The sequence below is a fragment of the Thalia democratica genome, chromosome 2 (assembly GCF_965202585.1).
Source record: "Thalia democratica chromosome 2, ktThaDemo2.hap1.1, whole genome shotgun sequence".
Lineage (NCBI taxonomy): Eukaryota > Metazoa > Chordata > Thaliacea > Salpida > Salpidae > Thalia > Thalia democratica.
In genome coordinates, this window is record NC_139166.1 from 63,863,348 (window position 1) to 63,876,603 (window position 13,256).

General features: G+C 24.3%; 1 protein-coding gene across 1 annotated transcript; it reads left to right on the plus strand.

Moving 5' to 3' along the window:
• Positions 1-243: 243 nt before the first annotated feature.
• Positions 244-9,352, plus strand: LOC145849879 (cilia- and flagella-associated protein 20). Its single transcript, XM_082954972.1, has 5 exons — positions 244-394; positions 4,453-4,644; positions 6,369-6,557; positions 7,338-7,454; positions 8,861-9,352. Exons 1-4 carry the CDS (start codon positions 311-313, stop codon positions 7,449-7,451), a joined length of 579 nt encoding a protein of 192 aa, XP_082811098.1. The 5' UTR covers positions 244-310; the 3' UTR covers positions 7,452-7,454; positions 8,861-9,352.
• Positions 9,353-13,256: the final 3,904 nt, after the last annotated feature.

Below are 13,256 nucleotides of genomic sequence, written 5' to 3' on the forward strand. Positions count from 1 at the left end.
TTAACTATAATACTGTTATATAGATGTCTACCAATACTCATTCATACTAATGCAGTCTGTGTGATTGCAAATATTTAAATAATAGCTTCTGAATTATTTTAATTGTGAAATAACAAATAGTCAATTTTTTTAGTTAAAAAATGTTATACAAAGAATAGAAATTTATGTAAGCAATTTAATTATAAAATGTTTTTATTAATATCTTAAATTAACTGACAAGCATTAGTTTTTTTTTGCAGCAATAAAAGCTTTATAAAGTTTATGTGCAAATTTTCTATCTGTTAGCTTGCCACTGTAGTAAATAGCAAAGATGTTTAAGAATATGTTCCAGAGCGGTTTCCTGTCCATCCTATACAGTATTGGTAGCAAACCCCTGCATATCTGGGACAAAAAGGTTTGTTTGTCTTGACTTTGTATGTTGAATAAAAAGTACTGTAAGTTATAATTACTTTATATATTACATGTTAAGTTTAATTTTCATAAATGAAGTAGATATAAGTAATAAATTAAATTTTAATTAAATTAAAATTTAGAAATTATAGAAAGTTTAGATTTATAATTGTTAAATATTTTCGCAACTTATGTAATTAATATTTTAATTAAATTTTATTAGACCTTTAAAGATATTTTGATAAAATAGTCAAGGTCATAGAAGGTATAGTTTGTTTTTAAATAATTAGCATTTGTTCTTGAACTAGGCGTTATAGTATAAACTGTAAGTCAGTTTTTGTAAAAAAAAAGGTTTGAGATACATCTATGAATAAGTTTTCAGTAAAACCCATGGACTATAATTTAATCTTTGTTAATTTTCTTAAAATAAAAAGTTTATTTCAAAATTATATTCTTTTAATATTATTGTACTTTATACCTCGACTTTCCAGGAAATCTCTCATGCAATTTTTCAACATACATTTCAGAACTTACATAAAATTCAATATAAAGTATTATATTTGTCTTTTAGAAAAATAAATACTAATTTAAGTTTTTTTTTTAACAAATCTAAATTTTCATCAAGATAAGATTGAGCAAGTTTAAATTTTTTTTAATTTTGTAGGAGGTAAATTAAAAAAAAAAAATCAACTCATATTTTATTTTTTAAATTAGTACAATCAATTAGGAACCACCTATGAAACTCTAAATAATTTAATCTGTTTACATTAAAAATTACTTAAAATTTATATAAAAGTAAAATAGTAGTACAGTTATTGATATTATATATAAAACTTAAAAAGTTGTTTTATCCTGTGGCCCAATATAAATGCTAAGAACTCAAAACTTAATTTTGTTGAACCAAAGCAGTTGCTGCATGTTTTTTTTTAACTTAATTTTAAATGAATATAGCTTTTTTGATTAGTTTTAAAGTGCCATTTAATAGATTTAAACCAGTTATTTGTAATAACTATTTCATAAACAAAGTTAGCTTCAAAAAATGACTGTTTATCACCAACTCTTCTTTATTTACATTGATATTTTATAATAATTTTATGTATTTCTGAAAGCTATTTAGTAAATATTTAAAAAAAAACTTTTGCAATAAAAAAAGTCCTTAAGTTTATACCTACTTTAAGTAAAATATATCTGTAAACAAAAACTATCGTAATTCTTCATTTCTGCATGTAACAAAGTTTTCAAAGCTGTTATTAAAAAAAGACTTAATTTAAAAGTGTTTGTTCAAATAGTTGTTAGAAAACTCAATACATAGCATATTAAAAAAAAACAGTGTACATATTGCTTCTGAAAAGAGCATAGGGTAGAAGTCCAACATTTTTTTTACAAAGTTCAATTTTTTTTTTTATATTAAAGCTTTAAGTATAAACTATAAGTCAATTTTGTAGAATTAGAATTTAAATTAGGTTTTAAGATATCAGCTTTTTTGTAATAAGTTTCCAGAAAATGTATGGACCTTAATTTTTTCATAATCAATTTTCTTGGAAATTTAAAAATTCACTAAAAAATCTATCTTTTCCTTTATTTTTTGAGCTAAATAACTCAAACTTTCAGGAAACATTCCTTATATAGTTTGTAAAAGTCTGTAATTGTTGGTGTTCTAAAAACATTAGGAAATAAAAATTTAAGACAAAAAAAGAAAACAAAAAAGACTTTTTTTATATACAGTTTATATTTAAATTTTTTTTTAAAGTTCCTACATTGAATATATTTGAATACTAGTTATGGAATTACTGTGAAAATTCTAAGAATATTGGTTAAAAATGAAAAAAAAAAATACTTTTAGTGTTTTTTTTTTGTATTTTTGGTTTGCAAACTTAGAAAGCTTACTGACTTTGATTGCTTATATCTCTTAAGTTACTTTGGTTTTTTAATCTGTTAAAAATGTCTGATAGCTCAAACAAAACTCTACAAAATGAAATTAAGTTATTGAAAAAAGATAGACCCCCATATGGCCTTAATTATCGGTCATAATTTTTTCTACAGATTTTAAAGTACAGGTTTTTTGTATTTTGATTTGTGTACACTTATTTTTTATAAGTCTGTTTAAAGCCACACATAAGTCCAACATTTTTTTAATAAAGTTTTACACATATAATAAAAAACTTCATACTTAAAAGTTTAAAGTTTGAACTATAATATACTCTACTTATTACTTATTAGTACCTATTACATATTTCAATTAACTTTTGAGGTGTGAGTTATATAAAGAGTTTTCAATACAAATGTACAAAATATAAGTTTATCATTGCCAATTTTTTGAAATTTGCTAAAAATATATCTTGTACTACTTTTTTATACAAATATCTTTAAATTTTTAGGAAATGTTCTACTTAATATTACAAAAAATTGCTAAGAAGCAGATTTAAAAAATATTTACAATTAAAATAAAGTTAGAAGTCTGATTTTATAATAACTTTTCAAATTAAAAAGTTAAGAAAAAAATATTTTTCTTACAAGTTTTTCAAAATTTATTAAGGGCATAGGGGGTCCACCTTGATTTTTAGAAGTTGATCTTATTTTATAGAGTTTAATCTGAGCTATCAGACATTTTAACCACTTGAAAAATTAAGAGTAACTTTTGAGATAAAAAGCAATTAAAGTCGGTGACTTCAATAGGTTCCTAATGGAAGGCGCAAACCAAAAACGCAGATAAAGACTATTTCATTAAAAATCTATCTCCTCCTTCATTTTTTAACAAATCATTTTCAAATTTTCACAGAAAGTCTAATATTAAATTTTAAAAAGATTGAATAAAGAAATTAATTTATTTGAAAAAAAAACATTATTAAAAAAACGACCAATTTTTTTTTGTTTTTTTAACCTAAAATTTCTATTTTTTTAAAATTATTAAAATTGTAACATTCTAAGTTTTTTAAACTATAAAAAAAAAAACGCTTCCTGAGAGTTTGAGGTCTTTAGCTTGAAAAATGAAGGAGAAGATAGAACTTTAGTGTTTTTTTAAATTCTTGAGAAAATTGATCCAGACAAATTTGTGGTCCATACATTTGTATCGGAAACTTTTTACAAAAGTTACAATATCTTAAAAGTTAAAAACCATTTTTTGATTTCATTTAAACTGGCTTGTAGTTTGTACTTGAAGCTTTCATATAAGAGCAAATGTTATTTTTAGTTAGAAAAATGAAACCCCCCTATGCCCTTAAGGATAATGTTGAAAAAGTTTACACATAACTTATTAAAAACTGTTGGAGAAGGTAAATTTTTAGTAAAATACTTCACTTTTACCTTTTTAGTTTGTTTTCCATAAGAAACCTATTTAAGTTTCTAACTTTAATTGCTTTCATATCAAAAGTTACTTTGATTAAAAGAAAAACTATTAAAAACAGCTGTTAGCTTAGTTGTTTATGTAAAAATCAGATTAACTTTAAAATAGATGTAATTAGATGTATAGTTATTTTATATAACATTCTTTTGAGGTTCCAAATTGTAAGTACATGGTTTTTGATGTATTTTGACAATAGAAACTAAAAATAAAAAAATTCATATAACAATATACAAAAAAAGTTATTCTGAAATTTGTTAAAAACTTTTTATTTTAAGTTACTTGGAAGAAAGTGCTGTAAAAACTAGATATTGAGTTATTTAAATATTCATATATTTTAATTAAAACCTGTATATTATTTACATCAGCAAATGATTAGAAAATTATTTTATAAGTCATTCCAGTTTCCATTAAACTTTAAATTGTATATCTAAAAAATATACATTTCAAAAAGCATTTCTGCTTAAACAAACAAATAAACATCCTTTAAAAAAATTTTCAGCATTCACTGAATATGAGCACAGAGAAAAAACTTAAGTTAAATGTTGGGAAAAAAAGTTGAAATGAAATGTTAAATTGAAAAGTTATACATAACATTAAACATAAACTTCACAGTAATTTTATTTTGTTAATGATGTATTTTCAATAGTCTTCATAGGTTGTTTTGAGTATTCTTCTTAGTTTCATATACAAGATATCTTAGCTGCGAACAACTAAAACAGGTGAGAAACGGTCACATCAAGAGGATCACAGACAACGACATCCAGTCGCTGGTGTTGGAGATAGAAGGTACCAACGTGAGCACCACCTTCATCACCTGCCCCGCCGATCCCAGCAAGACACTCGGGATCAAGCTCCCCTTCCTTGTCATGATCATCAAGAACCTCAAGAAGTACTTTACCTTCGAAGTTCAGGTTTCATTCAGTTGATTATAAAAAATATGTTACCATGTAGTTATGAAAAGTTTGTTTATTTACAAAGTTTGATTTTATTTCCTACTGTAAATTATCTATAATAAAATTATAGGTTTAGTTATCAATAAGTTTGCAAATGTATATTGATATCTTAAAGGGGATTCAAAAGTTTCCCACCTGTAGGCATAAATCACTTATACATAAAATAACTTTCATATATCTGATTTTTTTGCTTAATAGATTGATCACCTTTAAGTTTGAGGTTTGCTGATTCAGACTTTATTTGTGTATTCTTTAGTATACAAATTATCTTTTATTTAACAACTTTGGTTACTTTCCCATGTATTAGTTCAGTACAATATTCAACGTAATAGTAAAATAAAATCAGATTTAATTTGTTATTGTCTGAAAAGCTGCTTAAACTGTGTGTACTTAAACATAAAGGTATGTAGTATTTAATTTATCAAAAAATTGAAAATGTATATAAATTACAAAATAAAATCAACAACAATTAAGCAGACTATTTAAGCTAGATTAAATAGTAACTTTTTATAATGAATAATGTATTTCTAAGTAAGAAGAGACTAAGATCTATCGTATATGTAGTTAACCTATACCTTAATAAATTATTATTGTTCTGAAGTTGTTTTTAAACTCAAGTTTGTTTTTGCTTGTACTATTTTATAGTAAATCCTTATTTACAAAAGTAGTCACAAGACTTTTTTGTTTGGTAAACTCTTATAATCTTTTTGTTTGTATGTTGTTTGTGCGTAAAGTTTTTATCAAAGGAAGATTATAAGTCTGAAATCATAACAAAAATACAATGTTAAAATTTTTTTAATGTCAGTGTAAAAATATTTTTGAATTACAAAAATAACTTGTAGTAAATAATTAATAATATTTTTGCTAATTATTTTATAACAAAAATCCTGTCCTTAAAGTGTTTTAAACTTGTATTTTGATTAAATATTTTTACCATATAAAATATTTTCAATATGTTATTAATGTATAGTTGTATTGAAGTTTATATTGCATTAGTTTTGTTAGTTATGTTTTTTAACATAAATAAAACAAAAACAACATAACAATTGATTATTTTTTTCTTAAACACTTTGGCTATTTTAAAATAATATGATTATGCAAACATAAATCTGTTGTTACAAAATAGTTTTTATAAACATATTTGTAGTTAAATAAAAAAATTAAATACAAACTAAAGCTTCTTTACTAATGTCCTGTAAGTTATTTTAAAACTCTAAACATTGAAAAAGATTTTAATATTTAATGTATTTTCACAGCGGTTTTATGCAGAGAACTTTTAAGTTAAGAAATAAAAGTTGTGAAAAACATAAAAATTGTGGTTTACTTAAAGTTTAGTTTTTCTAAGCTTTTCGCTTCAAACTGTATGTGAAATAGAGTTTACTTTAAAGTTTTTTTTTTGAATTAGTTTTTCTTAATGTAAAAATTTATACTTTTCAATTTTGTTTTCCTCTTGGTTAACATAAAAATAAAGAAAGTGTTTAGTTTTGAGTCATAAAGTTTAAAAAATATACAAAGATAATAAGCTAAGTAATCAATGATAAAATTAATAACAACATGACAAAAACAGTATCTAATGTAAATGAAGTATTACAAATATATTATGTACCTTTTTCTTTATCTTATAAAATTACGCATGAAACATATTCTCAACAATTTCACAATAGGTAATTTCCCTTTTGTAGGTCTTGGACGACAAGAACGTGCGAAGGAGGTTCCGGGCGTCCAACTACCAGTCCACTACCAGGGTGAAGCCGTTCATCTGTACCATGCCGATGAGACTGGACGACGGGTGGAACCAGATCCAGTTCAACTTGTCCGATTTCACCAGGAGGGCATACGGTACCAACTACATCGAGACCCTCAGAGTCCAGGTTCGTTAGAGTTTAAGTGATTAATAATAATTAATATTGATAAATTTATATATGTTTTAAAGTATTATTTATGAAAGATTTCACCTTAGGCTTACTTGTTTATATCTAGACTTATAGAGTTCAGTTTTTTTGTTAGGGTATAACTTATTTAAAAAATATAAAAAATATATACATATATGAATAACTTTTGTAGTTGTTAAGAGATAGACTTATAGTGTTTGTATTAAAAACGTGATCAAATTGAACAAATCATTATATTTTCATTCATAGTTTTTCAATAAGTACTGTTTTATTAAACTGAAAGTACAACAGTAAGAATAAAACTCCAAGCTTTAGTAATATATAAATAAACGAATATATTATAAAATAAAGTATGTCTTAGTAATAAAACACTAATTAAAAGAAAATAGCCGTTGTGAATCTTATAAACAAGTAATTTCTTAATTTTTTTAACAACGAGTTTAAGAGTTTATCAAGCTATACAGTAGTAAAAGCAAAATAGACTAAGTTTTAAGTCAGTATCACCACATTGAAAAGAAAAATATCTTAGTTATTCAAAAATAGAATAGATAAAGGTAAATAAACTTTCTATAGAAAAAAGTCAATACAATTAATCTTAACAAATTTTAAAGTTTTTCTCAAACAAATTCACACCAAATTTAGTTGGTCAATTTCACATAACTCTGGTTCTAAATTGATAAAGATTTACTCATTAAAAAATTACCAGTAAAAACCAGTTTATAACTTATACATAACCATAAAGACTACTCTTCAAAACAGATCCACGCCAACTGCAGGATCAGAAGAGTGTACTTTTCGGATCGTCTCTACTCCGAAGATGAGCTTCCCGCCGAATTCAAATTGTACCTACCAGTGCAGGCGAAGAAAAATTAATTTGTTAGTTTGAGGTTTTAATTCATCACATTAATATATCAGGGTTGCTACAAAACCTGGAATCCTATAAAAACCAAGGAATTTGACAATTTTAACATGCAATGTAGTTTAGTTTGACACAAAAGTCTATCATATAAAAAATAAAAAAAAACATTTTGTCATCATCAAACATTTTTTTAATAAAAATATATTTAAAGTAGCTTTACAGTATCTTTTCAATGTTTTTATACTATTTAACACGGTTTTTTAAACTTAGCTTTAACTTTTAATTAAAATAGATCCGTAAAAGTGTACTTTTAAAACCTGGAATAATTCAGATAACCTAGAAGAAATTTCTCAAAAACCAGTGGCAACCCTGATAAATAACATAGTGTTATTTAGTTTTGTGATGAAACTAAAGTACAATACTGAATACTGGAAAAAAAATTAGCACATGATTATATTTTATAATGAATATATACAACCAAGTAAGACTATTAATTAACTTTTAACTAGTGATAAAAATATATAAACAATCAAGTAACATATTACAATTATTTACCTTTCTGGTGTGTTTCAAACATTCAATTTATTTAAAACTTTGTTGAAAAACAAGTTTAAGTGTAAGTTTTTAATTATTTAAGTTTTTACAAGTATTACCAGAAGTGCTACTTTTAACAATAAAAAGTATGAGAAACTTATGCTAAGCATAAGACATGATAAATAAGTTATCCGAAAACTGTTAAAACTTTATCAATAACTGTCAAATTTTATTTTATTTAATCTAAATACTGTTTGTATTGTATAGCTAAATACTTTTTTTAAAAAATAGAGCTATAATAGTATTTAAGGCTATATTAGAGAAAAAAAGTATGATTGTATATCAAAAAACATTATATTGTTTGTCTTAAATAACCTATGTTATATAAGATTTCGCTTTACTGTTTATTTTATTTGGAAACAACTCGTTGTCTTAATTGTGTTTACAAATATTCCTTAAGTACTTTTACATTCGTTGCTGAGCAATTTAAGTCGTAAAGTTTTGTTTACATGCTTCTTCAAGAAATTTAAAATAAGTTAATTACTTGGGTAAACACATTATGTATTTAATTGCTAGGATACTGTACACATTTGAACTAGTTTGAAATTTGTGGTTTGTACTCAAGTTATTCCAATGCACTTGCAAAAAGTATCGATATATATCAGTGTTTTATAATTTCCTGATATATTTAAGAAGTAATGTGTATAAAAAGTTTTCAGTAATACTGTTTTAATTTTTGGCTTAGTGTTATCTACAAAACTCCTTAAAAGTTAGAAGTTCGGATAAAAAAGAACAAGTTAATATTATATTTAACATTTTTTATTTATTTTACTATTAATGTTATTCAACTTTTGTTAACTTAATATAAACACTATTTTTATTTTTACAGGAAAAGCTTTAAACAGAAAATAATGAAAATATACCAAAATTATGATGGAGTTAAATTTAAAAAAATGTTTTTTTAATTGTATTGTATGTAAAAAGTATATAAATGCACAAATATTTAATAAGCAGGCTTCTACTATAAAAAGTTTTTTAAGCATTTTATCAAAACTCAGTTTAGCATAAATATTTAAAGCATTATATTTAGTTTTAGTGTAAATATTTAAAACTTTTTTAGCCGTTTTAGGGCTGAATATTATTAAAAGTTCTTCAGGCCTTTTAGTTATGTTTTTTAAAATAAAAAAGGCTGTTTTTAAAGTCTTTTTTCTATGATAAGCTTGTTTAGTTTTTAAGGCAATAGTTTTAACATTTGCTCTATTACTTAGATAAGAATATACATCATTTTTTATTTTCGTAATATTCCTCTTTGTCAGTTTATTTTTCGTGTTCTTGTTTTTATTTTACGTTTACTTGTTGTGTTAGTACATTGAACTTTAAAATAAACCATGAAATTGTAAGTTTATTAATTTATAGTTAGTTATTGTTAGAGACTTATTAAAGTATAACTAAATAAAGTATTACTTAGTTTTTCTTAAACACCTTAAACTATAGTAAAGTATCTTTTAAAAGTTTTTTTTTACTTAATTTTCTTTTTATTTAAACTGAATTGTATTTTTATAAGTTTTAAAAGGCAATTGTTATTTAATATATAAAGTTTAAAACCACTAAATTAAAAAATTAAGTTAATAAAGGTATTTAGCGCTTTTTAGTCTAATACAAATTCACTATGTTTTTAATAGCAAGTATTTTGATTTCCAATACTTTGGAGCACAACTTAGTCTAAAAAACAAAGATAAATTTAACAGAGTTATTTTTACAACATATAATGAAACTGTAACTACATAAAGAAAAAGTCATTAAAAACGTTGTTAAAGTAGATGAAATAATTTGTGTAATGTTTTTATCAACAAAGTCGTAAAAGAATATAAACAGTAATTTCAAAAAATACTTGAAGTTAGTTTTTGCAGTTACATTTACTGTTAAACATGAGCTAACTTAAGTACTCATACAAACTATAAATTTTTACTATAAGTTAATGTAAACATTTGTCCAATAAACGCAGTTTGAAAACTTACTATTATCTTCATAAATATCTTATTTAAATAAATTTTTTTATCTTTGAATTCTATTAACTATGCAGAAGTTTTTAAAGCATCTAATTTAAACATCAAAGTTTCGTTTAAGTGGATTAGGAAGCACTCAAGTTTATTTGTTGTGGTTAAATACTTCTTTTGGAATAAATTATTTTGGTTAAAACTCCTAGAGTATAAAGTTTTAACTTATTTACTAAATATGACTAAAACAAACTTTGAATGACTTCAAGTGTTGTAAGTAATATATAATAGTTATATTTAAAAAGCTTATTAGATTACATTAACTGGTATGATATTGAAAAAATAAAAAAAGCTTTTTTAACAAGCTTACCTTTTGGCTTACCTACCAATACTTTCTTAAGTAATGAAACTTTTTTATTAATTATTTTTAAAATTTGTTTTATAACGACCGCCTAGTAACGAGTTTTATAAAATTAACTAGTTATAAATTGCTAAGTTTTGCGTACAAAACAGGCTACAACTAATGTAACTTAAATCTATTAAAATAAAGTTTTAAAATAAGTATTTTTTTAATTGGAACAAAAATCTTGTTTGCTTATTTTGCTGAGACAAAGCTGTTTTGTATGCGTTATTTTAAAAACATATAATTTTATTATTGATATCCCTGATTTAAACAACAATGTGTCATACATTAATGTAATTTAATAACATGCAGTTTTTATAATAACTAAGTATTACAGTTAACGTTCCTCATACTTTTCTTTGTGTTTATTTACAAAAGTAGACGAATAAATACTTAAAAAACACAACTATACTCAAAACATTTAAACAAGTTTAACACTAAGTATATACAAAAATGCACATACCAGAAAAAAAAAGCTTATCTAACTTTTTGCTGTGCAATGAATGCGAAGAAACATTAAAACAACGTTAGAAAACAGCTATACAATTTTACAACAATTTATTTACATTTGAAATATATACAAAGTACAAGCTATTCAAATTTTTGATGTGCAGTGCATGCGAATAATTATTTTCTAAAAACGTAACAGAAATATAACTGAAATTCAAAATAAATAGTCAAAACCTACAAGAACAAATTCGAATGATGAGGGCGTGAGGGGTTTCTCAATGAAAATAAAAAAAATAAAAAATAACAGTATTTTTACAGTTCATCACGCATATTTCCTGCATTCTCGTCGTCACCATAGTTACCATCCTCTTCAGGGTCGTAGTCGCCATAGTAACCGTCCTGAGTGCCATCCTGATCTTGACCCTGGTCCATGTTCGGGTCGTACTCCTGGTCGTTCTGGTTGCCCGTACCGTCTTCCAAACCTACATCCTCCATCCTGTAATTAAATAATGTTTAACATTTTTTAAACCACATTTTATAAACAGCTATGAATAATTAAGAAACGTTTCAACTTTCATAATACTTTAAATTCCAAACAAACATTTTCCAACTAAATCATAAAAATAGTTCTAGTTTCATAATTTTTAGAAAAGTATAAAGCTAAATTTTTGAATTTATACTAAAACGTATTACACATTTAAAATTAATACAAATTTTTACTTCAACCCAACAAAATTAGTCCCCATTATTTGATAACATAATCTTAACAGCTTAAAAATTACATTTAAAAATATTATTTTTCTTTATTAGCTCAACCCCTACAAATTTATCTTCATCTGATAACAAACTCTTTTTTATATTTAATTCTTTTATAATCTAAGTTTTCAACCAAACCAACCCAAATTCGTCCCCATCCGCGGATATCATCTGAACTGCTTGCTCAATTTCTTCCGAGGTGTACGGAGCTTCATCCGTCTTCCTGTCTTCTTCAATCAAGTCCTCATCCGTAATCTCGCCCGCGTCCAACAAACTCCTGTCTGTTTGTTTTGTACTTTCAACGCTTAGTTTTATTTTGTGTGAAGGTATTAAAAAGACTGCTGTCAACCAAAATTGAAATTTGAAGTTGTCTATGACAACTGTTAGTTATAACTTTGTCTTTTGTTTTATGACTTTTCGATTTGAGTTTGTTTGACATGTTTGTTAGAGTTTGAAATAACAAAGTGCTAGTCTGCAAAAAAGTGAATCAAGTCTTGTAAAGTTTGAAACAAACATTTTTGTTATAAGTGAGGAACTTTTACAAAAACAAAAACTCTTAAATGGACTTTTTCTGTTGTAATAAGTTTAACTATAGCTGCAGATCTCTAATAGAGGGAAACATTGTTTAATAACGGTGTTCTGTAAAGTTTAAATTTAAAGTACTTTTATGTCTTTTTGTTCTAAAACTTGCTAAACTTTTGTTTCAAAAACTGTGTTAGAGTTTAAAGAAAGTAAAAAGTAAAACAAATCTAGATTTCAAAACGTTAAACATGTTTTTGTGGATGGAGAGTTTTTGTGTGCTATATGAAACCGAATTTAACTTATATACTAGTAATAGAGTTAACAATGTTAGAAAAAATAGTTACATAATTTTTTAAATTTCTTGCGCAAATAGAAAAAGGTAAGTAAATTTCAGTTTACAGAAGATGTTTTAAAGTAATTAAAGCCTCAGAAAAAATAGTATTACTGTTTTTATTTACCTCAAATGTCGAAATAAAAGTACGATATAATTTTTTTCTTAAAACTTAAAAATACTAGTCGTTCAAGCAAGCATAAACAAAAATAACTTAAAAGGTATGTAATAACTTACCGTCCGTTTTTGGTTTTGTGTGTTTTAGATCGTGTTCTCTGTAAAGCAAAAATAATATTTATTTAAATAATCATGAGTGTTGTTGTAAATTAAAAATACATTTAGTTGTTTTTAATTTAAATAATAAGAAAATCTGGATGCTTATTTATAAAGTTCAGTTAATAAAAACAATTTATTGAGTTTTGTTAACTAATAAACATTGACTTGTCTTAAATACCAAATAAAATAAGCTTTTAGTTTAATAATAACATTGTTGCAATTTAATCGTTTAACTTTTTATATTGTTAAGAAAAAAAAACTAATTTTACTTTAAATTGTTCTAATGCAAATCTTATATTAGTCTTGTTTGATTTTTATAAGCTTATTTAATGTACTTACATTTTAACTTTGAACTCGATTGTTTTGATAGTTTTTAAATTGTGTTGTATGTTGAACTACTAAAAAACAATATCAAGTCTTATTAATTTGTAGTTTTTTTTTGTTTTTAACAAGAGTAGTGAAATAAAAACAAGCATGTTTTTTTGTTAACTTTTTACATAAACGTAGTTGAAAAAAATCTAGAACAATTATACAATAAACGTTCAATTAA